This window comes from Psammomys obesus, unplaced genomic scaffold (genome assembly GCF_907164565.1).
Source record: "Psammomys obesus unplaced genomic scaffold, mPsaObe1.curated_primary_1811, whole genome shotgun sequence".
Lineage (NCBI taxonomy): Eukaryota > Metazoa > Chordata > Mammalia > Rodentia > Muridae > Psammomys > Psammomys obesus.
The window spans coordinates 5119359-5146268 of NW_026592732.1; the positions used below are offsets into that span (position 1 = coordinate 5119359).

Consider the following 26910-nt stretch of genomic DNA (forward strand, 5'->3'; position numbering starts at 1 on the left):
GAAAGAAAGAAAGAAAGAAAGAAAGAAAGAAAGAAAGAAAGAAAGAAGGAAAGAAGGAAATGAAGGAAGGAAAGAAAGACACTCTGCCTTCCTAAGTATTTGAAGTGTACCACAGCGGCATGAGACTTATACTTATTAAATGTTTTTATTTCCCAGGACCTTCAAGCAACCCTATCCAACCTACTGGGCCCAGCACCCCCACAGCCTGTGATCCTCACCTGAGATTCGATGCTGTCGCCACACTCCGTGGGGAGATTTACTTCTTTAAAGACAAGTATAAATTTGAGCTGCCCCTTTGTTGTACATCTCTGTTTGTCAGACCTTAAAACTGGAGGCTAATGAAACATGTCACTCAGCTTTCCTCTTGACCCAATAGATAGGTATCTCCTTGGAATTCCTAGTGGTTTCTAGTGAAACAGTCAGAGCATGGGGGAACTAAAGCATCAAACATCCCCAAGCACTTCTGATGTTGTTAGAGATTGTCTGTGTTAAACTTGTTAAAGACTGAAAGATCCTAAGCATGTTAGGTTTGTTGTGCTAAGAAGAGGCTGTGACGCCACCCAAGATCAAATAAGATGAGACCTGTGACCTCCAACACTGTCCAGGGGCCACCAGATGGATATCACTACCATAAACTAGGGTCTTGCGTGAATCATGCTTGTTATACATTTATATACTAAAGAAACCAGGCAAGGATCATTTGTAGCCAAGAATCATAAACCAACAGCTCTCTCCCTCTCCCTCTCTCTCTCTCTTTGTGTGTGTGTGTGTGTGTGTGTGTGTGTGTGTGTGTGTGTGTGTGTGTGTCCTTATGCTCCTTTAGGTACTTCTGGAGACGGCATCCCCAGCTGAGACAAGTTGACCTCAATTTCATCTCTCTATTCTGGCCCTTCCTGCCCAGTGGCCTTCAGGCTGCTTATGAGGATTTTGATAGAGACCAAGTTTTCCTATTTAAAGGTAACATCCTACCACCTTCTCCCTCTGTTCTTCCTGAAGGGTGGGGCAGGACTTTTCTTTGCCCCATAGCATTTTCAGAAAGGACAGGAAAAGCATGCTGCTAGCCAGGGTCTGGCCAGGAGTCCAGGCTTAGGCCCCACATGATCACAAATGGCTGCATGAACTTGCCCAGGCTGGACCCTCATTAGGTCTTAGTATTGTCCTCAACAAATACAACTTCCTGAGACCATTTTTGGTATTTCTCTGCCCTCATCGTAGATATGGTTTTCTAAGATATCTCAAGGCTGTGATTTAGTTCTTACACAGGAGTCACATCAGGCAAGATATGTAGTTTTGGAACCGTGAATGTCAGGCTGTAATGTTTGGAGTTTTTCAGGTGCAGAGAGCAACCATTTAGGGCTACCATTGCACTCAGGAGCTCCACTTTGACGCTTTCATCTTTCTCAGACTATCTGTTCCATTTTCACTACTGTGGGGATCGCAAAGTGCTGGTATAGAAAGGCAGAGCTTTGTTAAGGATGTTTCCTGAATTGTTGGCAGGCAGACAGTACTGGGTCCTAAGTGGCTATGACCTTCAGCAAGGTTACCCGAAGGATATATCCAACTTTGGATTCCCAAGCAGTGTCCAAGCTATTGATGCAGCTGTTTCCTATGGAGGGAAGACATATTTCTTCATAAACAAGGAGTGCTGGAGGTAAGGTGAATGAGTCTTTCCATTAAAGTTAAAAGCTGTGTTTCTCTGCCCTGTGTGCAAACCGTTAGCACGGACATCTGAAGACTTTTAAATCTATATGGTCTTTGACAGCCTAATGAGGTCATAGTCTTTATCACAGGATGATGTTGCTACGTGTCTTTAATCTTTCACTTTTATCACAGAAGATACCTATACAAACATATGGAGTATTCTGTATCATGAGATGTTTCACATCCTCATAAAGCTCTAGGGTAGCATACAGGGAAAGAAGAGAGTCAGTTCTTTTCCTATGAGTTGAGTTCTGATATTCTCAAATGAATGTTTCCCACATATTTGCAGATTTTGGTACACAAGAGAAAGTTATTAAAGCATGAAAGCCAAAGACAGGTTGTCTGTAGGGAGGAAGAGGACAGATGGATGGGGCTAGAAGGAAGGCCAATGGAGACTTGACCAGGAATAAACAACGATATATGTGTAAACATGTCATAATGAAGCTCACTATTTTACATGCTAATAAAATACTAATAAAACAATGCATTCATTTATATTATATACACATGTACACACATACATATAATTATGCTTAATTTACCAACTAAATAAAATGCTTCAAAAATAAAGGCTCTGCTTTTGGGAAATAACTGCTAATCACCAATCAGCATGCTGATTTAAAATCAATGGCACCTCTGTGTTTTAAAACAAAATAACCTTAGGTAGAGAAGTTAAGCATTCCTAATCTTAACCAATGGGACACAGATTTAGTGTAAATATGTCTAAGAGAGTACTTTGTAACATACACAAATAAAAAGCAGGATGTCATAATGTATACTGTTTTTTAAATCATGTGATACTTTGTTCTCATTAGATATGACAATCAAAGAGGATCCATGGACCCAGGTTATCCCAAAAGCATAGGAAGCACTTTCCCAGGAATAAACTGTAGAGTTGATGCAGTTTTCCTACAGGACTGTAAGTAGAAAAAAAGGTTAACAAAAAAAAATTTACCTTGTTATTTTTTATTTGTTATTGATTTATTATTTATTACAATTTATTTACTTTGTATCCTGACTGTAGCCCCTCCCTCATCTCCTCCCAGTCCCACCTTTCCTCCCTCTTCTCCCCCTCTACCCCTCCCCTGGTCCACTGATAGGGGAGGTCCTCCTCCCCTACTATCTGACCCTGGCCTATCAGATCTCATCAGGACTGGCTGAATCCTCTTCCTCTGTGGCCTGGCACAGCTGTTTCCTGGGAGTAGATTATCAAAGAGTCAGTCACTGAGTCCATGTCAGAGACAACCTTTGCTCCCCTTTACTAGGGAACCCACATAGAGAATGAGCTTCCTATAAGATACATCTGAGCAAGGGGTCATGGTCCTTGGTTGGAGTATTGGTCTCTGCATGTCCCCCTGGGTCCAAATATTTTGGCTCTGTTGGACACCTGGTGGAGCTCCTGTCCCATCCAGGTCTTTCTATCTCCCCATAATTCCATAAATTTCCTGCATTCTGCTCAAAGTTTGGCTATGAGTCCCCAGTATCTCCTTCCATACCTTGCGGGGTAGATTCTTTCAGAAGCCCTCTGTGGTAGGTTCTTGTCCTGTTCCCTGTCTTCTCCCACTTCTGATGTCTTTATGTTTGCCCTTCTAAATGAGGATCTTCCCTAGGGTCCGCCGTGTTGTTTAGGACTATATATGTTAGTGTATTTATTCTATATTTTATGTCTAATATCCACTTATAAGTGAGTGTATACCATGTGTGTCTTTCTGCTTCTGGGATACCTCACCCAGGATGATCTTTTCTAGATCCCACCATTTGCCTGCAAATTTCATTATTTCCTTGTTTTTAATTGTTGACTAGTATTCCATTGTGTAAATGTACCACAATTTCTGCATCCATGTCCTCAGTTGAGGGACATCTAGGTTGTTTTCAGTTTCTGGCTATTATGAATAAAGCTGCTATGAATATAGTTGAGCAAATGTCCTTGTTGTATGGTTCAACATCTTTCAGATATATGCCCAACACTGGTATAGCTGGATCTTGAGGGAACACTATTCTTAGTTTTCTGAGAAAGCACCAGATTGATTTCCAAAGCGGTTGTACAAGTTTGCACTCCCACCAGCAACGGGGTTCTCCTTTCTCCACATCCTCTCCAGCATGTGTTGTCACTTAAGTTTTTTATTTTAGCCATTCTGATGGGTGTAAGGTAAAAATCTCAGAGTCCTTTTGATTTGCAATTTCGTGATGACTAAGGACATTGAGCATTTATTTAAGTGCTTCTCTGCCATTCAATATTTCTCTGTTGATAATTCTCTGTTTAGCTCTGTAGCCCATTTTTAAATTGGATTACTTGGTTTGTCAGTGTTTAACTTCTTTAGTTCTTCATATATTTTGGATATTAGCCCTCTGTCAGGCATGGAGTTGATGAAGATCTTTTCCCAATCTCTAGGCTGTTGTTTTGTTCTGACAGTGTCCTTTGCTTTACAGAAGCTTTTCAGTTTCACAAGGTCCCATCTACTGATTGATGATCTTAGAGCCTGAGCTGTTGGTGTTCTGTTCAGAAAGTTTTATTCTGTGCCAATGAGTTCAAGGCTCTTCCACACTTTTTCTTCTAACAGATTTGGTGTATTTGGTCTTACTTTGAGGTCTTTGATCCACTTGGACTTTAGTTTAGTGCAGGGTGGTAAATATGGCTCTATTTGCATTTATTTATCTATTTACATGTAGACATCTGGTTAGACCAGCCACCATTTGTTGAAGATGCTATCTTTTTTCCACTGTGTAGTTTTGGCTTCTTTGTCAAAAATCAACTAAGTGTTTGGGTGTATTTCTGAGTCTTTGATTCAATCCCATTGATGCACTAGTCTGTTTCTATGCCAATGCCACACAGTTTTTATTACTGTTGCTCCATAGTACAGCTTGAGATCAGGGACAGAGATAACTCCAGTAGATCTTTTATTGTGCAGGGTTGTTTTAGAAATTTTTTTCCATATGAAATTGAGGATTGTGCTTTCAAGGTCTGTAAAGAATTGTGTTGGTAATTTGATAATAATTGCATTGAATCTGTAGATTGCTTTTGGTAGGATGGCCATTTTCACTGTGTTAATCCTACTGATCCATGAGCACGGGAGATCTTTCCATCTTCTGATATCTTCTTCAATTTCTTTCTTCAGAGACTTGAAGTTTTTTCATTCACTTGCTTAGTTAGAGTCACACCAATGTACTTTATGTTATTTGTGGCTATTGTCAAGGGCGTTGTTTCCTTAATTTCTTTCTCAGCCCATTTGTCTTTGGTATACAGGAGGACTTCTGGCTTGTTTGTTTTTTGTTTTGTTTTGTTTTGGTTTTTTAGTTAATTTTGTATCTGGCCACTTTGATGAATGTGTTTATCAGCTGTAGGAGTTCTCTGGTAGAATTTTGGGGGTCATCTGCAAATAGTGATACTTTGACTTCTTCCTTTCCAATTTGTATCCCCTTGATCTTTAGTTGTCTTATTGCTCTAGCTAGGGCTTCAAGTACTATGTTGAAGAAATACGGAGAGAGTGGGCAGCCTTGCCTTGTCTGTGATTTCAGTGGAATTGATTTAAGTTTCTCTCTGTTTAGTTTGATGTTGGCTATAGGTTTTGCTGTATATTGCCTTTACTGTGTTTAGGTATATGCCTTGTATCCCTGATCACTCTAAGACTTTAAACATGAATGGGTGTTAGATTTTTTCAAATCATTTTTTGGCAGCTAAGGAAATGATTATGTGATTTTTTTTTTTCCTTCAGTTTGTTTATGTTGTAGATTTCTTTGATGGATTTCTATATATTGAACCACCCCTGCATGCCTGGGATGAAGCCTACTTGGTCATGGTGAATGATTTTTTTTCTTTTTTTTCTGATTTTTTTATTTTAATTTTTATTAATTATACTTTATTCACTTTGTATCCCCCCATAAACCCCTCCCTCCTCCCCTCCTAATCCCACCTTCTTTCCGCCTTCTCCATGCATGCCCCTCCCCAAGTCTACTAATAGGGGAGGTCTTCCTCTCCTTCCTTCTGATCCTAGTATTTTTAATGTTTTCTTGGATTTGGTTTGTGAGCATTTTATTGAGTATTTTTGTGTCAATGTTCATAAGAGAGATGTGTCTGAAGTTCTCATTCTTTGTTGGGTCTTGGTGTGGTTTAGGTATTAAGGTGACTGTGGCTTCATAGAATGAATTTAGTAATGTTATTTCTGTTTCTATTTTGTGGAATAGTTTGAAGAGTATTGGAGTTAGCCCTTCTTTGAAGGACTGATAGAATTCTGCACTGAAACCATCTGGCCTTGGGCTTTTTTTGGAAGGGAGACTTTTCATGATTGCTTCTATTTTCTTAGGGGATATAGGACTGTTTAATTTATTTACCTGATCTTGATTCAATATTGGTAAGTGGAATCCATCAAGAAAATATTCCATTTCAATTATATTTTCTCAAAGAACCAGCTCTTGGTTTTGTTGATTCTTTGAACTGTTTTCTTTGTTTCTTTGATTTCAACCCTGAGTTTGATTATTTCCAGCTGTCTATTTCTCTTGGGTGTGTCTGCTTCTTTTTTTTTTTTCCTAGAGCTTGTTTACCTTTTTAAAACAGCACAGTTACATTTTGTATATTCTGTTTGGTGTATTTGTGGGAACTCACTCAGATGTCTGAGATCTACAAGCTAACCTGGATACTTGTCTCTTTCTTACAGCCTTCCTCCTCTTCTTCAGTGGACCACAATATTTTGCATTTAATCTTAACAGTCACAGAGTCACGAGAGTGGCAAGAAGCAATTTGTGGCTTAACTGCGCATAGAGTTGAGCAAAGTCTATGTCTTTGCATCCCCTCTATGAATTCAAAAGGGAAGCACAATCGTGTGTTCATCCCATGTGTCCTGCCCAAACTTTCCTCAGTCGTAACTAACGCCACAGCCATCCTCAAAGAACAGGTGTTTACAATCTTCCATTCTTGGGATCGGATGATTCTTTCTGCACCTTCCAACACATCAGAACAAACACATCATGAAGAGAAAGCAAGCCCGTTCATCCCCTTGACCTTCGCCAGCCCATTGTCTGTTCTTCTGCCTTCTAAACCTCATGTTTTATTACCAGCTGATCTGACTTCAAATCCTTCTAAATCTTTTCAAATATGTAATCTAGCACTGGAATTTCATTACACATAAGGATTATAAACACAGAGAGCTGACTCCCTGTCTTTACAGAATAAATGCTGTTATTTCATCCCTTCAAAATAAATATGGAAAATATATATTGTGGGTTGAATCCTGTCCTTCTTCATGCCAGAAAAAAAAATAGATTGAAGTTGTAACCCCATATGTTTTTCTAGAACCGGAGTCTTTGTGGATCTAATTAATTATGTGTAAGTGACAAATGGCTCTCGACAGGGTTAGGGTGAGCCCTAAGCCTATATATGTGTTCTTAGAGAAAGGGGAGAGGGATGGGACATGACTCAGAAATAAAACATTTGCCTGACATGTTTGATTCGGAGGCAGTTAAGGGAGAGTCAGCAGAGGCATAGCTCATGGAGAGAGTGATGCAGCTATTTGCCAATAATTCCCCAGGCACTGGCAGATAGAAAGGCGCCAAGAAGGTTCCATTCCTTTCAGCAAGCAGATTCCAGAACTGAGACACTTGCTGATGTTGTTTTCTGGCTTTTGTGGAAATAAATAAATAAATAAATTTGTTTTTTTTGTGCTCTACAGAATATGTGCTTTTTGTTAGAAAAGTACAAGAAAGCCAACACAGTGAGTCAGCCCTTATGACTACTGGGGAGTGTTGCTGCCTGGGCAGGATTTTAAAAAAACAAAACAAAACACAACAATAACAAAAAGAAATGCCACCATCAAGTTCAGGGTGCACTGACACCCACTCTAAAGAAAAGAAGGCAACACAGTCAAGTCAGCCGCCTGCCTGCGGGAGATCCCGAGGCATCTTCCCTTGCAGCAGCAGGAGAGGCCACTCCTTGCTCTCTCTCTACTGTGAGAGGCGAGCCAGTAAGAGCAGAGCCCATTACCCACCTATCCCACTGTCAAACACAGCCGATTTCAGATGCCCTATTTCTAAAACACCCTGGTGTGGCAGTTTTTAAAGCTATAAAAGCAGGGGGTTCCTTTGTGCATGATATCTGCTATTTCTGTGAGCTGCTCATGATAAACTGTTGACCCTAACACCATCTTTACATTGTAAGATGAGAACTAAGTTCCTGCCATTTTGTTTGCCACATTTCAGAATCACAGGCATTTTCCAGCTGTCACATTTATGTGAGCACAAGAGATGCAAAAAAAACTAAGCTTAGGTACAGTTATTTTGGGAGAGCGGCATGATTCCAGTAATAAAAGGGGGCAGCCTGCGCAATGACATGGAAAAGGAGGAAAAATTGATTCAGTACAGTATGTGTCATAAAGGCTTCTGCCACGGGGATTGGTCTTTGTTGCCACCAGGACCTACTGAGAATCCCACAGAATACTATATACCAGAAGTAGGAAAATTCCTCACCATTTCTCAAGCCTTATAGGGAGAGGATTATTTTTAGGGTGTTGAGTTCCTATACTTCCGAGATATATTTCAAACTAATCTGGCAACTCTGTGTCTTCTCAAGGGCAGAAAGACTCATAGTTTCTCACGAGAAGGAGAATGGCACAAACCAGCGTTGTGCTGAAGGAGTGATGCTGGGCATCAAAGATGTCTTCCACAGATCTGCGTCTGTGCTGAAGGAGTGACGCTGGGCATCAAAGATGTCTTCCACAGATCTGCATCTGGGAAATGGCGATATGGGAACCTGGGGAAACACAGCAGTCTGGGAAAGTAGATCTACAGATGCTGGCCCTGGGGGCCTCAGTGTGGCTACCCTGGCATTCTCCACTCCTTTTGCAACCCAGTTTCAGGTTATCATTGCACACAGGCAAGACTTCACAGCCTTCCCTACAGACGGGGGTGGCATATCCCTAATTCCTACCCCAAATGTGTAAGCCAACTATTTTGTGGAATTTCCCAAAGGATATTAAGAATTGCCATTTTCTAACTGGTTGGTGGTGGCTTGTGACTTTAATCCCAGCACTCGGGAGGTAGATGCAGGCAGATCTCTGAGTATGAAGCCAGCCTAGTCTACAGAGGGAGTTCCAGAACAGCTACGGCTACAAAGAGAAACCCTGCTTCAACCTCCCCTACACAAAAACTAAACGTTGCCTTTTCCTCCTTCCTCCTTTTTTGCTGCCTGCAATGCAGGTGCAATGGCTATATCTTGAGAAACCACACAGCTCCTGACAACATAAAGTGAGTCATCCTAAAAGCCACAGACTACCAAACCAAGGCTGCTGTTTCATGAGGGAAACATAAACGTTAGTTTTATTAACCATCTGCTATTGTTCGTTTTTCTGTTGTGTTCATCCAAATATCATCCCAGCCGGTGGAGGCCTGAGACCCACCCTGCCTCCTACCAGGGAGGTCTCCAGCTCCCCAGACCCATCCTTGCATAGATAAAATTCCAGGTTCCTTTGTTTCTCCAAAGATCCAAGAAGATGGCACAACACAGAATCTCCAAGCATTCGGAAGTTTGCAATGTGAAAAATGGAGACCAAACAAAAAGTTTGAGAAACCAGAGGCAATCCTGGTTAAAAAAAAAAAAAAAAAAAATCAAAATAAGTATGTTTCACATATTGGGCAAAAAGAAGTAGGGAGAAGAGACTGGGAGAGTGGAAGGGAAACTGAGGTCAGAATGTAAAAAATAATTTAAAAAAAGAATGTTTAACATCATCGACACAAAGAAGACATATTACATAAACACTAAAATATAAAACTACAATATATGATAACAAATAAACAATTGCTCCAGATCTAACTAGACAGCACTCCTCACAACTAAAGATACAGAGGCAGGGAGATGGCTCGGTGGTAGAGCAGTTGCTGTGCCAGTGTGGGACCTGAGTTAGGTCCCCCAGAACTCATGGAAGCCAGTCACTGTAGCACACAATGCAGTATTTAACTCAACTGGTTCCTGACTCAACCATTTTTTCACATCACACTACCAAGATACGCTAGTGTTTACTACCAGAGAAAATTATTTCAAAATCCGTTACAACTTATATGTTGAAAACTATCAATCTTGAGAAGAGCAAGCTTACTTGGGAGCCTTGCTATGTGATACATTCAGTTTCAAACGTGAGCAGCATGCTGAATAAACAATTACAGACTCTGGTTGCATAATTCAGGCTTATCTAAGGGGGGAAATGTCATGAGACACTTCATGGCAAGTGTCCTTCACTGTTATTAATTAAATGAATACTCATGCCACGTCTCACTGTGGACTTTCTAAATGCCAAGCTAACAGGAACAAGCTTTAACGAAAGAGACAGGAATGAAGCAACTTCTGCCTCTGGTGTTTAATTTTATAGCACTTTCCTCTGCCTTTCCTCCCAACCTAAAGGACAAAAATGAGGAAGACAACCAGCTGGCCCAGGTAGGAACTCAGTGCATGCGAATAGCAACTAGCAATAAAATGTTCCTTTCGTAGCTTCTCTAGGGACCTTGCAAGACAGCAAATTCCTGCAGAGTCCCAGAGCTTCTCAGAAGAATAAGATCCTTTCTATGTGTCCGGCTCTAAGGACATGAACTGGGTATGAGGAGCAGTGTAGAGGAGAGTGAATTTACTGCACTTTTAAACAGTGGTCAGGAAGAGACCAGTGTGAGAGAAGAAAGAAACAGTTTACATGCGTGAAAATCTCTATAAATACATTTTTCAAGACAGCAGACCACAGTAATCTATCATTTGGATCTCTTTAGGCACATATATGTGTTTGTTTGTGTGTGTGTATGCATACAGAGAGAGATACACAAATGTACATCTGCATATACATACATACATACATACATACATACATACATACATACATACACACATACGTGTGTGTGTGTGTGTGTGTGCGTGTGTGAAAAAGCATGTGGCTTTAGCAATTCCTTCTGAAAGTCCAGTTAGCCTGTCATATATTGGTTAAATCACATAAGTTTGCAAAGGAGATAATCACCTCTGCTGCCTTCTAAAATTTCAAGATGAAAGGAACAGTAAATCATGTAGCAGAGTCTGCACCTGGCAGTTGCTGCGCCCTCAGCGCAGATGGGTGTTGTGTGGACCATGGTTTGGCTGACTCTAGTCACTCATAAATCAACAGACTCCTGGCACTGAAAGAGTAGACAGTGGCTCCTTTCTTCCCCCTCTGCAGCTTGCCTTTCCCATCCCCTTGTTATTTATTTCTTTATCCCCCCTGCTGCCAAAGGAGACTTGAGGCCACTTTGTTCACTTGAGGAGAATGCTTGCTCTCCTGTAGCCTGTGTCATTTTTGTCTTTCTTTGCCAGGCGTATCTCAACCAGTTCTACTCTCTTGAAATAGAAGGAGGCCATCTTGTCCAAGACAAGAACAGGAGCCTCTTAGATGGCAAAATTCGGGAAATGCAGGCATTTTTTGGGTTGACAGTGACCGGAAAACTGGACTCAGCCACTCTTGAGATCATGAAGGTGCCGAGGTGTGGTGTGCCCGACGTGGGGCAGTACGGTTACACACTCCCCGGGTGGAGGAAGCACAGTCTTACCTACAGGTAATGTTTCTACCAACCTCATGAACTAGCCCCTCGAAGAAGCAGCCAGAATAATGGCTCATGTAACCGACACCTCCCAAGTGCACGCTATTCCAGCCCCACGTTGGAGCTCTGCCGTGGGCAGTACTGCTACCCCCACCTTAACCACAGAGAGACGGAATCGAAAGGCGATGGCCTGCAGCCGGTGTTGCAAAGGTTCCAGTCTCTGGGCTTTCTTCCCCAGAGTGGGCTCAGGACAGGAAGCACTACCGAGGGCGGCAGTGCTCTGGCTGCGCCATGAGGTGTGCAGTAAGAGGGGAAGACTGTGAGTGGGCGGGGGTGGATGGGGGGGTTGGGGTGGATGGCATTTGTGCTTGTGTATGGCTGTCGGTGTACGGTGGATTTGGGATAGTTTGGGTGTGATTGTGTGTGTGGTGGTAGTTGGTGTGTGTGTGTGTGTGTGTGTGTGTGTGTGTGTGTGTGTGTGTGTGTTAGAGTTATCAGCTCTCAAATCCTGAACAGGTCCCAGTATAAAGAGGCATTTGTCCTCGGCTATTTAAGAATAAAATAATACAAGAGATTTAATGAAAAAAGAAAAGAAAAGAAAGCTAGCTAAGGAGCAAAAGAATTGACTCATTCGTTAAGAATTTTTATGCTCCTGTTGACAAGCCAAGTTCAATTCCTAGTATCCACATGACAGCTCAGAACCATATGGCACTCCAGATTAGAGGTATCCAAGTTCTGCCGGCCCTTACACACATGTAGTACACATACCAACACTCAAGGGCACATACACGCACGCATACACCTCACATAAATAGATGATGGTGATAGATAGATAGATAGATAGATAGATAGATAGATAGATAGACAGACAGACAGACAGATAGAAGAAAGCTAGCTAAACATAAGCCAGAGAGTGAGCAAAACAAGAATTGTTCTTCTATGGTGCTTCAGGTTCCTGCCTGAGTCCCCCAGAGATGAACCATGACCCAGAAGTGTAAGCCAAAGAAACCCTTTCCTCCTGTAAGCTGCATCCGGTCAATGTGTTTATTTTATTATAGCAAGAGAAAGGAAACGCCAAGTTAGGTTATGTAAGCCTCCTTCATTTAAATAAAGTGGCAGCATATGTTAAAGAACAGTGCAATGACAGGTAACTATAGCCCATGCCTAGTAGACTGCTGTGTGTGTGTGTAAGTTTGCCTAATTTTTCAGAATAATGAACTACACTCCTGATATGGCCCGGGCTGATGTGGATGAGGCTATTCAGAAAGCTCTAGAAGTTTGGAGCAAGGTCACTCCATTGACATTCACCAAGGTCTCCAGGGGTATTGCAGACATCATGATAGCCTTTAGGACTGGAGGTAAGGCTTGCATCTGGAAGGGGGTGGCGATTTCTTCTAAGATCACAGGAAGCTGACCTTTCTCCCAACCGACTGTATCTCAGCCCATGGTTGGTGTCCTCGTTATTTTGACGGTCCTTTGGGAGTCCTCGGCCACGCCTTTCCTCCTGGTCTGGGTCTAGGTGGTGACACTCACTTTGATGAAGATGAAAACTGGACAGCCAAGGATGGGGACGGTGAGTCTTATTTTCACTTTGAGAACATTGCATCAATCTAAGGGACCTCTGGAAAGAATCTCTGTACAGTTTAGTTGCCTTTCAAATCCAAATCTCCTAATTTGTCACATAATTTTCTATATTCTCACAACACACTAGCAAAGTGACTAACTGCCACTGACAATAGTTGTGCTCTGGTCATCTTCTCCATGCAGCATGCTTACAGTGTCCTGCGTGAGAACAGCATTTGCCATTTAGCCCTGCACTCATTAACACAGCACTGAATTTCCACACTGAATGCCAGTCCACTGTGCATACAGAGCTATGCAAGGTGTGTTCTGTGAAACCCAGAAACGTGCTCCGAAGTCCCAGCCTTGCAGCTGTCTGTGATCCTGTGTGATGTATAAAGCTTTAACCCCCATTCTCAGCACAAGGCTGCAGACTGAGCCAATGGCTGGAGCTACCTGTAGCTTAAAGACTGAAGGAAGACTTAAGAGGGCTGGTGGTTTTAAGCCTCAGGTTAAAGAAGACTTTGGGGTTTATGGGCCAGAAAGCAGCCTCTCTCTACTAACCTGCCCCCAGCTGCAGAGGAATTAGACTCTAGTCCTTATATTTGGTCTAGTCCTTTAAAGCAAGTGAGGTGATGTTGTTTCTTTGATGGGCTTGAGTAGCACTGACATGTTTTGTTTGGGTTTATGTGTGTGAGTAATTTGCTTTCTGTGTGCCACATGTGTACACTGATGCCTTCAGAGGCCAGAAGAGGACTTCAGATGCCCTGGAACAGGAGTTAGTGAGTTCTGAGAATCAGTCAGACCCTCTGAAAAAGCAGCCGGTGCTCTTGGGTGCTGACCAACCTCTCCAGCTTTGGCATGCTGTCATCTTTCAAACAGAACACCCAAACTTCACAGTAGTAACGCTGTGTTTACTAAGAAAGGAGCAGGCTCAGAAGAAGTGCCGGCTCTCACTATTTTTCATCCCTATCACTGACTCAACAGTTTGGGGTGGAGGTCTGGCCTCCAGGGTACCAGGGAAGTATAGGTCATGGCCTTTTTGGAGGGCAGCACACGGGGTTCAAGATCATTCCTGAGTCCATGAGTCCAAACACTCCTGCCTGTGTTGGTTTTTGTTTCTACAAACCCTGTCCACTCTCCCAGCTGGAGTACATGAAGCTATTTTTCTCCCAAGTGCTTCTGAGACAGATCAAGAGGTCAGCACTGGCTGAGCTTCAGGCAACAGTGGGAACCAAGGGTGAGTTACGGTCAGTGCCACGTGAGCTAGCAGCACAGACAGGGGTGTGGAGGAGGACCATTACAGAAAACTCAGAGGCTGGGTGAACTTGGCTGCTGTGTATCTTCCTGCTACTGAGAAATAACACCGTTTCTTTGGTTCCATCTTGGTCCAAGGCCAGCATATATGTGCTCAATCAATTATAAAAAATGGCCAAAGCATTTGCCAAACTCAGGATTGGTAACCTTTCTCCAACAGGCTTCACTTTTATATCCAGAAGCAAAAATGGAAGATTTTGCTGCCCTGACTGTCCTTAACCAATAATTAGGGTTATTTTTTTGCTATTCCCCACATTGCCTCAAGCCCTCTACCAAAGAGGATGTGTGAGATGGATTATTAAAGAAGCCAATGTTGGAGTCCAAGTTCATCAAGGCTGGTTTTTCCAAGGAATAAGATAAGCATAGCCTTCAGCTGAGCTCTGCATGGGATGTCTGCCCTTTGTGTTGTATCCCTTTGGAGTAGAAGAGAATTGTAGAGAAGGGACACTGACGGTCAGCTGGAGGACTTCTCTCTCGTGTATATAAAACTCTGAGATCAATCCCCAGGACTGAATAACTGGGGGTGGTAGTGCATACCGGTAAACCCAGCATCTTGGAGTTAAAGGCTAGCAGATCAGGAGTTGAAGATCATCCTCAGCAATACAGTGGGCAGAGTTCAAGGCCAGGCAGAGATACAAGACATAGAAATAGAAAGAACTTACGCCAGGGGGCATGAAAGACAACAGAAGGCTGGGAAGAAAGGCCAGAGGGCTGTGCCAAAGTGTCTGTGGCTGAAAAAAGGTAAGGGCTAGATTCTTGAGGGCTAGGAAAAGAAACTAGGGCTCTATTGTCCAGTCGGTGGAGGACCAGAGAAGAACATAAGGGTGATCATATACAGTCAAGCATCCCCGAAACAGCTGGCTCCGTTTCTTAAAATAATACTATCTGTTTCTTCTGTTGTTTTTTTTTGTTTGTTTTGTTTTGTTTTGTTTTGTTTTTTCTTTCTGAGACAGGGTCTTACCATGTAAACTTGGCTGGCCTTGACTTCAAAGAGATCTGCCTGCCTCTGCCTTCTCAGCCCTAGCAATAAAAGCATGTACTACCATGACAGCTAAATAACACTATTTCTGCGTAAGTCTTCTCCAGTTCGCTGTGTTGAACTTCTTCATTCACTCACACAGTCATGTTTTCTGTTTTTATTAAGGGTTCAACTTGTTCCTTGTGGCTGCTCACGAATTTGGCCACTCTCTGGGGCTTTCTCACTCCAGTGATCAAACAGCTTTGATGTTTCCCAATTACGTCTCCCTGGATCCTCGCAAATACCCCCTTTCTCAGGATGACGTTGATGGCATCCAGTCCATCTACGGTGAGAAGCATCATGGAACAGGACTATGGTGACTAGACCAAAGGCTTGTCAGAGAGGAAACTGAGGCAGCTGCTTCCTGAAACATTGCTGTGGAGCAAACATGTACTTAGGTAACACCCTTGTGTGGACACAGTTCCTGTACCTTCTGAATACTCTTTTTTTTTTTCTCATTTAAGGAAGTCCACCTAACGTACCCACCAAGCCAAATGGAAACCCTGAATACACCTGTGACTCCAGTTTGAATTTTGATGCTATCACTACCTTCCGCAGAGAAATAATTTTCTTTAAAGGCAGGTAAACCTATCCCCTTGACACTCCAACTTCTTCTGAAGGTTTTTCTTTTCAAAGGAAAAGAAAACATTGGTAAACATTGAAGTCCTGGCCTCTGTGAGAACATGTACCATTCACATTTTACAATACACATGTTATTTAAATGTTTTACTATATACACACATTGTTTGGTAAGTTAATTTTAAATATTTAAAGCAAATTTAGACAGGTGGTGGTAGCACACACCTTCAACCCGAGCGCTTGAGAGACAGAGGCAGATGGCTCTCTGAGTTCGAGGCCAGCATGGTCTACAGAGCAAGTTTCTGGACAGCCAGGGCTACGCAGAGAAACCCTGTCTCAAAAGATAAAATAAGGCAGATTTAAATTACAAGATAGTATAACATAAAGTCTATTTTCAATGACCTCTTGGCCAAATGAATACAAATCTCAAAAGTGTCTTAAAGTCAATTTAGAGATCATTTCGGGAGTCTATTGTTAAACCTTGTTGAAGTCTGTACATCAGATCACATCTGCTTGAAGCTGGCAATGACGGGAGTATGTATCCCTGGAAATATATCAAACTTCAGGCCTTCCACTCACCTATCAGCACACCAGCAGGAGAGTCTTCCTCACTAAACATGGTAGGGAACCATCGAAGAAGACACCCAAGGGCAACCTATAGCACACACATGCATTCACACGTGTGCGCCACATACGCGAACATGCATTCACACATACATATGTATGACAGAAAGCGACAAAGCTAAGAGAGCAGAGTGTTGGTGGACAGACAAAATCTCTGAGGTGTTTTGTGTCTAACACAGGCACTTGTGGCGCCTCTACTCTGGCATCGCTGATGTTGAATTTGAGCTGATTTCTTCATTCTGGCCATCTCTGCCAGCTGGTCTTCAGGCGGCCTATGAAAGCCCCAGAGATGAGATCCTTGTTTTTAAAGGTAAAGTTGCCTGTCACAGTTCCTCTTTCTCCTCTTTCCTAACCAGGACACTGGGTATTTCAGCCCAATACAATCTTAGTCATGAGCTGAATTGCTGGGGCTTCTCTCCTAATTTAGGTTCCTCTCAGAAATAACAAGGAGATGGGTTTTTCTTTATGGCTGTGATGATTTCTATCATCCCAAATTCACTAAAGGGAATTTTTATGATAAAAATTGAGAGCTGGACAGCAGTTAGGAGCACTGGCTGCTCTTCCAGAGGATCTGGTTTGATTCCCAGCATCCACATGGAGGCTTACTTCAGTGCTAGGGGATTCAATGCCCTCTTCAGGCCTCCGCAGGCACCGGGCACACACATGATATACAAACGCACAGGCAGACAAAACACACACACACAAAGTAAATAAATATTTTTAAAACTATAGAATTTCATTCTTTTTCTTCCAGGAAAAGGCTATCTCACTTTTATGTTCCCTTTTATGGGATTATCATATTTAGCAAATAAAAACAAATGGAACATGAAAAAAAGAACAGTAGAGGCATGGGATACTGGGCTCAGAGCTGAGAGGAATTGGGTATCCGGTTATTTTCAAATGCCCTGAGTCATCTCTTTTTCCCAGTAAGATGCAGAGCAGAAGACATCTGAAGATACCCTTTTCTCTTTCTAGATGAGAATTTCTGGGTGATCAGGGGGTATGCTGTCTTGCCTGATTACCCTAAATCCATCCACACACTCGGCTTCCCAAGAAGTGTGAAGAAAATTGATGCAGCTGTCTGTGACCATGACACAAGGAAAACCTTCTTTTTTGTGGGCATCTGGTGCTGGAGGTAACCATATTAACTAACCACTTGTTTAATTAGGGAGGAAGCCATCCATGGTGCCATCACCCCAACACGGACGAAACAAAGTGAATGTATAGTCTCCCAGTGGGGGAAGGCCATCGCCGGAGGACGACAATTATTAAATAAGGTCCAACTTCACTTAAAAATAATAATAAAGCTATTGATGCCAACCAAATTATAAAGGGCAGAAGCACAGCCAGTCAGAATTTAGAAGAAGTGCAAGGTGAACCTTCACGTGATCCTTAGGGGAAAAAACTACTCTGACAGTTAGTGTGGCTGTTTTCTTTGATCATTTTGTTGGCGGTGATGGTTTTCTGCCCTTGTCGCAAAAGCTACATCATTTTTTTTCTTGTTGTTTTCAAACGATGGTAAATGGAAGCTGGAAAGGTGGCTCAGCCGATGAAACACTTACCATACAAATGTGAGAGCACACACATACACACACACACACACACACCACTACTGTAAATGATTCAATCAAACATGATCTCTACCATTTTTTTTTTTTATAATTGGTCCTATTAGATGTTTTCCTCTGCCAGGCCTGCTCAGTTCCCATAACCCTGCTTGGCTCTAAACTGGGCAGTAAAAAGATTAAGCTCACCAAACAGACATCAAGCAGAAAGAAGCCTCTGAAACCTTTGCACACAGGTATGATGAGGTGGCACAAGCCATGGACAGACGAATCCCACAGAGGACAGGGAAGTGCTTTCCGGGAGTTGGCTTCCGTGTGGATGCGGTCTTTCAGCATGAAGGTGAGTGCCAATGCTTCCACTGTGTGCACACTTGAGAGACAAGGAAAGAAGACATCCTAAGTTTGATTTTAGTGTAACGTTACCATTCCCAAGTGCATACACTGGTCAATAAACATTACTCCCATAGACATTATCAAAATGAACCAGAAAGTGCTGAGTTGGACCCTGAGATGCTATTTCAAATCTATGTAAATAGTACCGAAATTAATTTTAGTCACTATGGACCTACGAGCCCCTAAAAAAGCCCCTATTGAGTGAGAGATGACTAAACTCACAAGATGAACAATTATTCCTCCACGCATACATCATGGCATGCACATGTGTACACACACAGACACACATATGCATGTGCACACACACACACACACACACGCATGCACACAAATAATGGTAATAATAATAATAATAATTTTTGAAAACATTTGTGTGCCACTTCAGTTATCTCCTTGATATCTAACCAGAACTCCAAAACCTAAAATAGGGTTTTTTTTAAGTGTTGTAGACATATAGAAATGAGGGTGGAAATCCAAGGACAGATGCAAAGGGACCTTCCTTTCCCTCACCGAGACGCCAGGCCTGACTCGCACACCCAGAAGCCTTTGACTCTTGTGCTTAGCTTCCTCCTCAGGGACTCCCCCGGAGGAGGATGAAAGCAAACCACCACGTGTTTGTAATTCCACAGCATCCTTTTTCTTCACGCTGTTGCTGGATCTGCGTTCGTAGAACTGAAACGCAGGGGAGCAGTTTGCACTATGCCAGGTAACTAACCGAGCCTCTCTGCTTCTAGGGTTCTTCTACTTCTTCCGTGGGTCGAGGCAATTTGAGTACGACATAAAGGCAAAGAACATCACCCAAGTGATGAAAAAAAACACTTGGTTCCAGTGTAAAGAGCCATTAAATTCACCGTTCAATGTGGTTGTCGAAGAAAAAACACATTCAGTTGGTACAGTGATGTTGCATCATAAAAGTGTAAGCCTCTTTATTTTCACTATTGTTCGCGTGCTAACAAACATGTACAGTTAACAATAAATGACACAAATAAATCAAAATATTTTTTTTATTTTTTTACAATTTATTCACTTTACATCCTGATTGTAGCCCCCTCCCTCATCTCCTCCCGGTCCCTCCCTCCTTCTTTCCCTCCACCCCCTCCCCCAGTCCATTGAAAGGGGGAGCCCTCCTCCTCTACTATCTGACCCTAGCCTATCAGGTCTCATCAGGACTGCCTGGGTGCTTTTCCTTTGTGGGCTGGCAAGGTCAACTTGCTAAGGGGAAGTTATCAAAGCACAGGCAACTGAGTTCATGTCAGAGGCAGCCCCTGCTCTCCTTACTAGGGAACTGAGCTGCCATGGGCTACATCTGAACAATGGGCCTAGTTCCTCTCTGTGCATGGTCTTTGGTTGGTGCATTAGTCTCTGCAGGACCCAGATTTGTTGGCTTTGTTAGTCCCCTTGTGGAGCTCCTGTCCCTTCCATGTCCTTCTGCCCCACTTCTTCCATTAGACTCCTTGTGCTCTGCCCAAAGTTTGGCTGTGAGTCTCTGCATCTGTTTCGATCCCCTGCTGGGTGGAGTCTTTCAGAGGACATCTATGGTAGGCTCCTGTCCTGTTCCCTCTCTTCTGCCACTTCCAGTGTCCATCCTGTTTGCCTTCTGAATGAGAATTAATCCTCCTCCCTAGGATCCTCCTTTTAACCTGAACTCTGCCTCAAAAGGACTCGAGAGTAGGAGAGATGACTCAGTGGAAAAGAACACTGGATGTTCTTTCTGAGGACCTGAGTTTGATTTTCAGCACTCCCAACTGCCTGTAACTCCAGGTCCAGGGGATGCTGATACCCTCTCTGGCCTCTGAGGGCACTGCACATACATGGCACACAATAAAACATGTCTTAAAACTAAACACTAGAGACAATTTTTAATCCGATCATTAGCATTCCATCTTCTTTGGTCCTTTGGAGCCCAGTAAACTGCATCCCTTAACCCTATGAGCACTCTGAACTCACCATCAAATGAGCTATTTCACCTTCCAGAAGTAGGTTGAGAGCCTGGGTAAGACGAGAAGAATGTCACACTTGATGCAAGTCTCTAACAATTAAGAATCTAAAGTAGGAAAAAATGCTCCCCTTCATCCTCTACACACTGCCCAGCATATTTCACTATTCCTTACATAGTATGAAACTGAGTTTTGTGCACACTCATCTCCTGTATGATCAATGTAGTTCTGCCCCTGTGCTCAGCATATGCAGGCATCGCCTGAGCTTGCAGACAAGAAACTCATTTCCTCTTGATTCCATCAAGCATTAACTGAGTTTGTAAATTAGGCTTTACCTTACAACTCGGTTTAGCTCTCTGTCCTCAATGTAACATATTTACCAAAGCTATTAATACTTTTTCACCTAGAAATTGGAAGATAATCAGTTGAAAGTGATTCTGTTGGGCTGTTATATTGAGAATATAGAAAATGAAAAAAAAATTCCCATTTTCTTTGTCCAAACCTGATCAGAGATGGAAAGAAACAGCTTTTGTAACTAGCGTGAAGACGGTGTGTTGGTGACATGTTGACAGTGTTGACATAGTTGACTGTGTAGACAGTGGCTGTTTTCCCTGAAGGTCTGAGCAAGTGAAACAGAACAACCATGAACAAAAACTTATCATAACCTTTCCACTGTTTACCATGAATAGATTATTCAGACATTTGCTAAGGTTAGAAGAGGCTCCTCCTCCAGCACCATGTCTGCCTAGATGCGGTCATGCTTCCTACCATGATGATAATGGATTAAACCTCTGAAACTGTTAAGCCAGCCCCAAATTAAATGTTTTACTTTATAAGAATTGTCGTTGTCATGTTGTCTGTTCACAACAATAAAACCCAAGCTGAGACAATACTCATCAAAGGGAAATGCCATCAAGAGGACATTGAAGTTCTTAGCAGCTGTGCACCAAATACAAATGAGCCCCAGTTCTTAGAAAAAACGCTACTGCAGCTTCAGATCACATATCAACCCTCACACACTGATAGTGGGAGAGTTCGATACCCCATTCTCACTAATAGAACATTTCAACAAAACTAAACAGAAAAAAATGCTGGTACTAACTAATGCTATAAAGCAAATGGACATAATAAATATTTACAGAATGTACCACCCAAACACAAAAGAACAGCAGTTCTTGGAACATTCTTCAAAATTGACCATATATTTGGACACAAAGCAAGTCTCTACCAATATAAGAAAATTGAAAAATAGAAATCCCTGTATCATAAATGACCACCACAGATTAAAGCTGGGTTTCAACAACAGAAAGCTTACGAACTCATGGAAACTGAACAAGTCTCTACTGAAAGAAAAATAAATTAAGACAGGAATTAAGAAGGAAATTTAAAACTTTTTAGAACTGAATAAAATTGAATATAAGTTTGGGTATGTAACCCGAACCTATGAAACCCAAACAATGAAAGCAGTTCTAACAGGAAAGTTCATAGCATGAACTTTCAACTATGTCAACACTACCAGCAACACACACACACACACACACACACACACACACACACACACAAATGGTGAGATCTTATACTAGTAACAACAGAAAAACTAAAATATCTAGAAAGAAAAAAAGAGAGGAAGAGGAGGAGAGAGAAAAGAAAGAAACAAACAAACAAACAAAAGGAAAGGAAAGAATCATACCCAAAAGAAGTAGACAGCATAATCAAACTCAGGGCTGAAATCAATAACATAGAAACAAACAAAAACAATACAAAGAATCAATGAAACAAAGAGTTGGTTCTTTGAGAAAATCAGTAAGATTGACAAAACCATAGTCAAGTTAACTAGAAGGTAGAGATAGAATATGCAAATTAACAAATTAGAAATGAAAAGGGGGACATAACAACAGATACCAAGGAAATCCAGAGATCATAAGGACATACTATGAAAATCTGTAATAACTTAGAAAACTCTAAAATAAATGGATACATTCTTTGATCTACTCCACTTACCAAAGTTAAATCAAGATAAGATATGCAATTTAACAGACCAATAATCACTAGTAGAATAGAAGCAGTAATTAAATGTCTCCCAACCAAAAACAGTTCAGGGCAGTTGGATTCGGCACAGAATTGTAACAGACCAAAGAGAAATCCAAAGAATAATGCATGCCAATACTCATTAAATTATTTTGCAAAAGAGAAACAGAAAGAACTTTGCCTAATTTTTTTTAAGAGACTACAATTTCCCTGATACCTAAACAAAAATGAAATCAATTCTATTTTTGGAGGATTCTTGTCTCCTATTGCTTTGTCTGGGCATTGTTTTTGTTTTGTTTTGGTTTGTTTTTAATTTTATTTTATTAATTACACTTTATTCACTTTGTATCCCCCCATAAGCCCCTCCCAGGTCCACCCTCCCTCCCCCTTCTTCACGCATGCCCCTCCCCAAGTCCACTGATAGGGGAGGTCCTCCTCTCCTTCCTTCTGATCTTAATCTATCAAATTACATCAGGAGTGGCTGCATTGTCATCTTCTGTGGCCTGATAAGGCTGCTCCCCCCCTCAGGAGGAGGTGATCAAAGAGCAGGCCAATCAGATTATATCAGAGGCAGTCCCTCTTCCCATTACTATGTAGCCCACTTGGACACTGAACTGCCATGGGCTACATCTGTGCAGGGGTTCTAGGTTATCTGCATGCATGGTGCTTGGTTGGAGTATGAGTCTCTGGGAAGACTCCTGTGTTCAAATTTTCTGGTTCTGTTGCTCTCCTTGTGGGATTCCTGTCCTCTCTAGATCTTACTATTTCCCACTTCTTATATAAGATTCCATGTACTCTGCCCAACAGTTGGCCATAAGTCTCAGCATCTGCTTTGATCGACTGCAGGGTAGAGCCTTTCAGAGGCCCTCTGTGGCAGGTTCCTAGGTTGTTTCCTGTTTTCTTCTTCTTCTAATGTCCATCCTCTTTGCCTTTCAGGATGGGGATTGAGCATTTTAGTCAGGGTCCTCTCTCTTGATTAGTTTCTTTAGATGTACAGATTTTAGTAGGTTTACCCTATGTTATATGTCTATATGAGTGAGTATATAACGTGTGTGTCTTTCTGATTCTGGGGCATTTTTTTTTAACCTTGCAGGTTTTTTGCTTATATATTATGGTTTCCAATTTTGTATTTTTATGGGATTTCTGTGAGTTCAAGGGTGTTTCTGCATCTGCATGTTTCTTGTGCTTTTCCTTTGGCTCATTTTTTTCTGAGTGTTTGTTTAGTCCTATTCTGGTTTGTTGCTTTTATTATCTTTGAGTTGCCTGTTTGTTTTTTGTGTTTTTTTTTTGTAGTTTATATTTATTTTTCTTTTCTTTTCTTTTCTTTTCTTATCAGTTACATTTTATTAACTCTGTATCCCAGCCGTGTCCCGATCGATCCCTCATTCCCTCCCAGTCCCTCCCTCCCTCCCTCCCTCATCTCCACCCTGCCCCTTGCCAAGTCCACTGATAGGGGGGACCTCCTCCCCATTCATCTGATCCTGTTTTATCAGGTATCTTCAGGACTGGCTGCAAAGCTCTCCTCTGTGGCCTAACAGGACTGCTCCTCCCTTGGGGGGTGGGGAGGCCAAAGAGCCAGTCATTGAGTTCCTGTTAGAAATAGTCCTTGTTCCCCTCACTATGGGAAACCAATTGGTTACTGAGCTACCACAGGCTACATCTGAGCAGAGGTTCTAGGTTACATTCATACATGGTCCTTGGTTGCATGTCAGTCTCAGAAAAGACCCTGTGCCCAGATATATTTGGTCCTTGTGGAGCTCCTATCCTTTCCTCATCAGACTAACTCCCCTTCTTTCTTATGATTCCCTGTACTCTGCCAAAGGTTTGGTCATGAGTCTTTGCTTTGAAAACACTGCTAGTTAGAGTCTTTCCAATGCACTCAGTAAACTCCTGTCAATGTTCAATGCACATCCCATCTGTCTTTCAAAACGAGGACTGATAATCTTACCCCATGTCCGCTCTCTTGATTATCTTTTTTAGGTGTATAGATTTCACTGTTTGTTTTTTATTGAGGGGAAAAAAGGGTGTGGATTTGGGGAGGTTAGGAGGTGGAGAGGATCTGAAAGGAGTTCAGGGAAGGAAACCATGATAATAATTGTATGAAAAAAATCCATTCCCAGTGTAAATTAAAATCATAAATAAAAAATATAGAGGCAGGGGCCTGGAGAAGATGACTACATAGTTAAGAGCATTGGTTGCTCTTCCATGTTTTCTGACTGGCCTGGCATTTGCCCAGGATGAATCATTCTCCAACTCCCCGGCTCTAGAATGACAGACATAGGCCACAACAGCTGGATGTGGGGGATTAAAGGCAGAGCAAGCACTTCACTGGCTGCCATCCCCAGCCATGTAGTTATTGTCTTAAAATGAAGAAATGATGCTTGCAGGAATGATTTCCCTCAGTTAGAGCAAATGTAGTGGTGGAATCCATTCTGTGACTCATATTCTCATTTACAGTCTTCTCCTGAAACATGAAGGCTCTCAAAGCACCATAAAAGCAGAATAAGAGTCCTCTACTCACCAATCCACTTTCTACAAGAAACTGACTTTCCTGTTTACCTTGAACTTGCAGGGGAACCCAGCAGGCTCTATTGCAATGGGTTTGTTTCCTCTGCAACACGTTTCACAGTGTTCTGATTTCATTGTTGTTGCGGTTTCTTTTCTCAATGTATGTAAGGAAAAAAAGAAGCATGCTGCATTCTCCGTTAAGCAATCCTGCAATGCTTCTGGAGACAACCGATGATAACCCAGATTATGCTGACCCCAACACCAAGGTCCACTCATGAAGACATTCCTGCAGAGTGCAATCAACAAAGAGTCTCCGGGGAATCCCAGTGCTGTGGACTCAGCTCTCCAGCCGTGACAAAGTTACTGTCACCTTGCAGTCGGCGCAGCTGCGTCTGCCTCACAAGGTCCAGCTCATAGGAGTAGATAGGAAAGGCCACTCAACCCTACCCTCCTATGCTAGCCCCTTCCGCAGTTGCTCACGATCCTGTTCTAGATGTACGTGTTTTCAGAAGGTCCTGGAGCATACAGAAGACGGAGAGCAGGCTCCGCTAACACGCCTCAAGACGTCTTCTTTATGCGTGCTCTGGTAGAACTTTTCAATAATGCCCATTTGTGGTCAGCCGTGTTCCTCTGAGTGACCCCTCACCCATGCTCCTGCAAGTCCTGCCAACTGGTTTGCTAAGCTGGACGTGAATGGAATCGTTTCTCCAGTCCAGTAGTTCTCAACCTGTGGGTCATGACTGCTTCAGGGGTTGCAAATCAGATATCCTGCGTATCAGATATTTACATTATGATTCATAGCAGCGGCAAAACCACAGTCATGAAGTGGCAACAAAACAGTTTTGTAGTTGGGGGTCAGCACGACATGAAGAACTGTGTTTCAAAGGGTCACGGTGCTAGGAAGGTGGGAACCGCTGCTTTAATACAGCATCGGCTCTCTCTGGGGTGGACAGACGTTTGCCCGCATCTCAGAAAAAGTAATACAGCACTACCGGAGCTCAAGCCTCCACTCACGGTACGCGGGACTGAAAACACTGTCCTGGGGGGGGGGGGGGGGGGTCTGACTGTAGGGTTGTTCAAGTAGTGCTTTAAAGATTGTATTTCACTAATTTTTTTTTTTTGCATTTCTGAAACCCTCCCCCCTTTAAAGAAAGCAAGAAAACACAGGGAGTGATCCATCCACCCACTGACAGAGGAGAAAATTAAGACGCAGCTTCACCAGTGCAATGATGAGGTTTGTATTGTCATTCCCTGGAGTCCCTCAATGAAGTACCATGACCTGCAAGTGGAAGCCAACTAAACCCTCTCCTCCCCGAATTGCTTCTGGTCAGAGCAAGAGAGAAGAGGCCCTGACACTTAGCAAGACCGAGAGGCCTCAGGAGTGTGTGTAACAACCTGAGCACATGGCGGAGCATTTCCACGGCCTCCTGTGTCTTCCCTGTTCCTGTGTTTAGTCCTATAAGCACAGGCCTGCAGTGTCAATAGTGACTGGAAATTTGAAAATAACAAATGACTCCCTACATAGCCCAAAAACGGAACACTCCGTACGTGTCAATTTTAATACCAAAAGGCATAACTGCCTCGCAGGGCACTCTAAAGATTAGGAAACTCTGCAAGTACAGAGTTGGCACCTAGCAGCCTTCAGAGGCTGTACAGGCTTCCGGTGTTTCCTGTGGGTGCTGAGGCCCAATGCTGCCATCTAGTGGTCATGATCAGAACCAAGACTCTCCTGCCTGTGCGCCCACAACTTTAAACTGAGGCAAACACAGCCTCTCCTTAGCTAAAGCTGTTGAATTGAGGCTGTGCAGGAGTTGATCTGGGGCTGCCTGACCCTCTTCTCAACTCACAGCTCAGCTGCTGCCACTTTTCACCTCACAAAGACGAATAGGCTGCATATTTTTCTCTGCATTTTAAAGCTGAGGTTCCCAATCCCTGATGCAGTGAGAATCAACAGAAAGAAATGACCAAACTTTGAGCAATGAAGTCAGAATCTTGGGAGGGTGGGGTCTGAAAGATTCCTAGCAAGTTCCCAAGTGCTGTTTGCCCTCTGGCTTTTTTTCAATAGTGCTCACTTCTGAAATGACTGTTTGTAAATGTTAGTGTGTGTGTGTGTGTGTGTGTGTGTGTGTGTGTGTGTGTGTGTGTG

At 42.6% G+C, this 26910-nt stretch overlaps 2 protein-coding genes and 1 long non-coding RNA gene across 5 annotated transcripts in view; 2 read left to right on the forward strand and 1 right to left on the reverse strand.

Annotated features, from left to right (window-relative positions):
* Positions 1–6840, forward strand: part of Mmp8 (matrix metallopeptidase 8) — a 12106-nt gene extending 5266 nt beyond the window's left edge. The window contains exons 6-10 of the mRNA XM_055615534.1: positions 157–274; positions 824–957; positions 1498–1651; positions 2517–2620; positions 6354–6840. Of these exons, the coding sequence (XP_055471509.1) occupies positions 157–274; positions 824–957; positions 1498–1651; positions 2517–2620; positions 6354–6457 (614 nt within the window). The 3' untranslated portion in view covers positions 6458–6840. The remainder of the gene's footprint in view (positions 1–156; positions 275–823; positions 958–1497; positions 1652–2516; positions 2621–6353) is intronic.
* The window catches only part of LOC129682946 (uncharacterized), a 100157-nt gene that overhangs the window by 5174 nt on the left and 68073 nt on the right, over positions 1–26910 (reverse strand). For 2 of the 3 annotated variants that reach the window (XR_008721074.1, XR_008721071.1), the window contains one exon: positions 18088–18268. This is a non-coding gene — a long non-coding RNA (uncharacterized LOC129682946). Of the gene's footprint in view, positions 1–15434; positions 15506–18087; positions 18269–26910 lie in introns of those variants that run through there. The other variant, XR_008721072.1, reaches the window with a different exon arrangement.
* Positions 9813–19261, forward strand: Mmp27 (matrix metallopeptidase 27). Its single transcript, XM_055615532.1, has 10 exons — positions 9813–10117; positions 11012–11250; positions 12445–12593; positions 12677–12808; positions 15257–15418; positions 15595–15712; positions 16513–16643; positions 17309–17468; positions 18135–18238; positions 19026–19261. The coding sequence occupies exons 1-10, from the start codon at positions 10016–10018 to the stop codon at positions 19259–19261; spliced, it is 1533 nt and encodes a 510-aa protein (XP_055471507.1). The 5' UTR covers positions 9813–10015.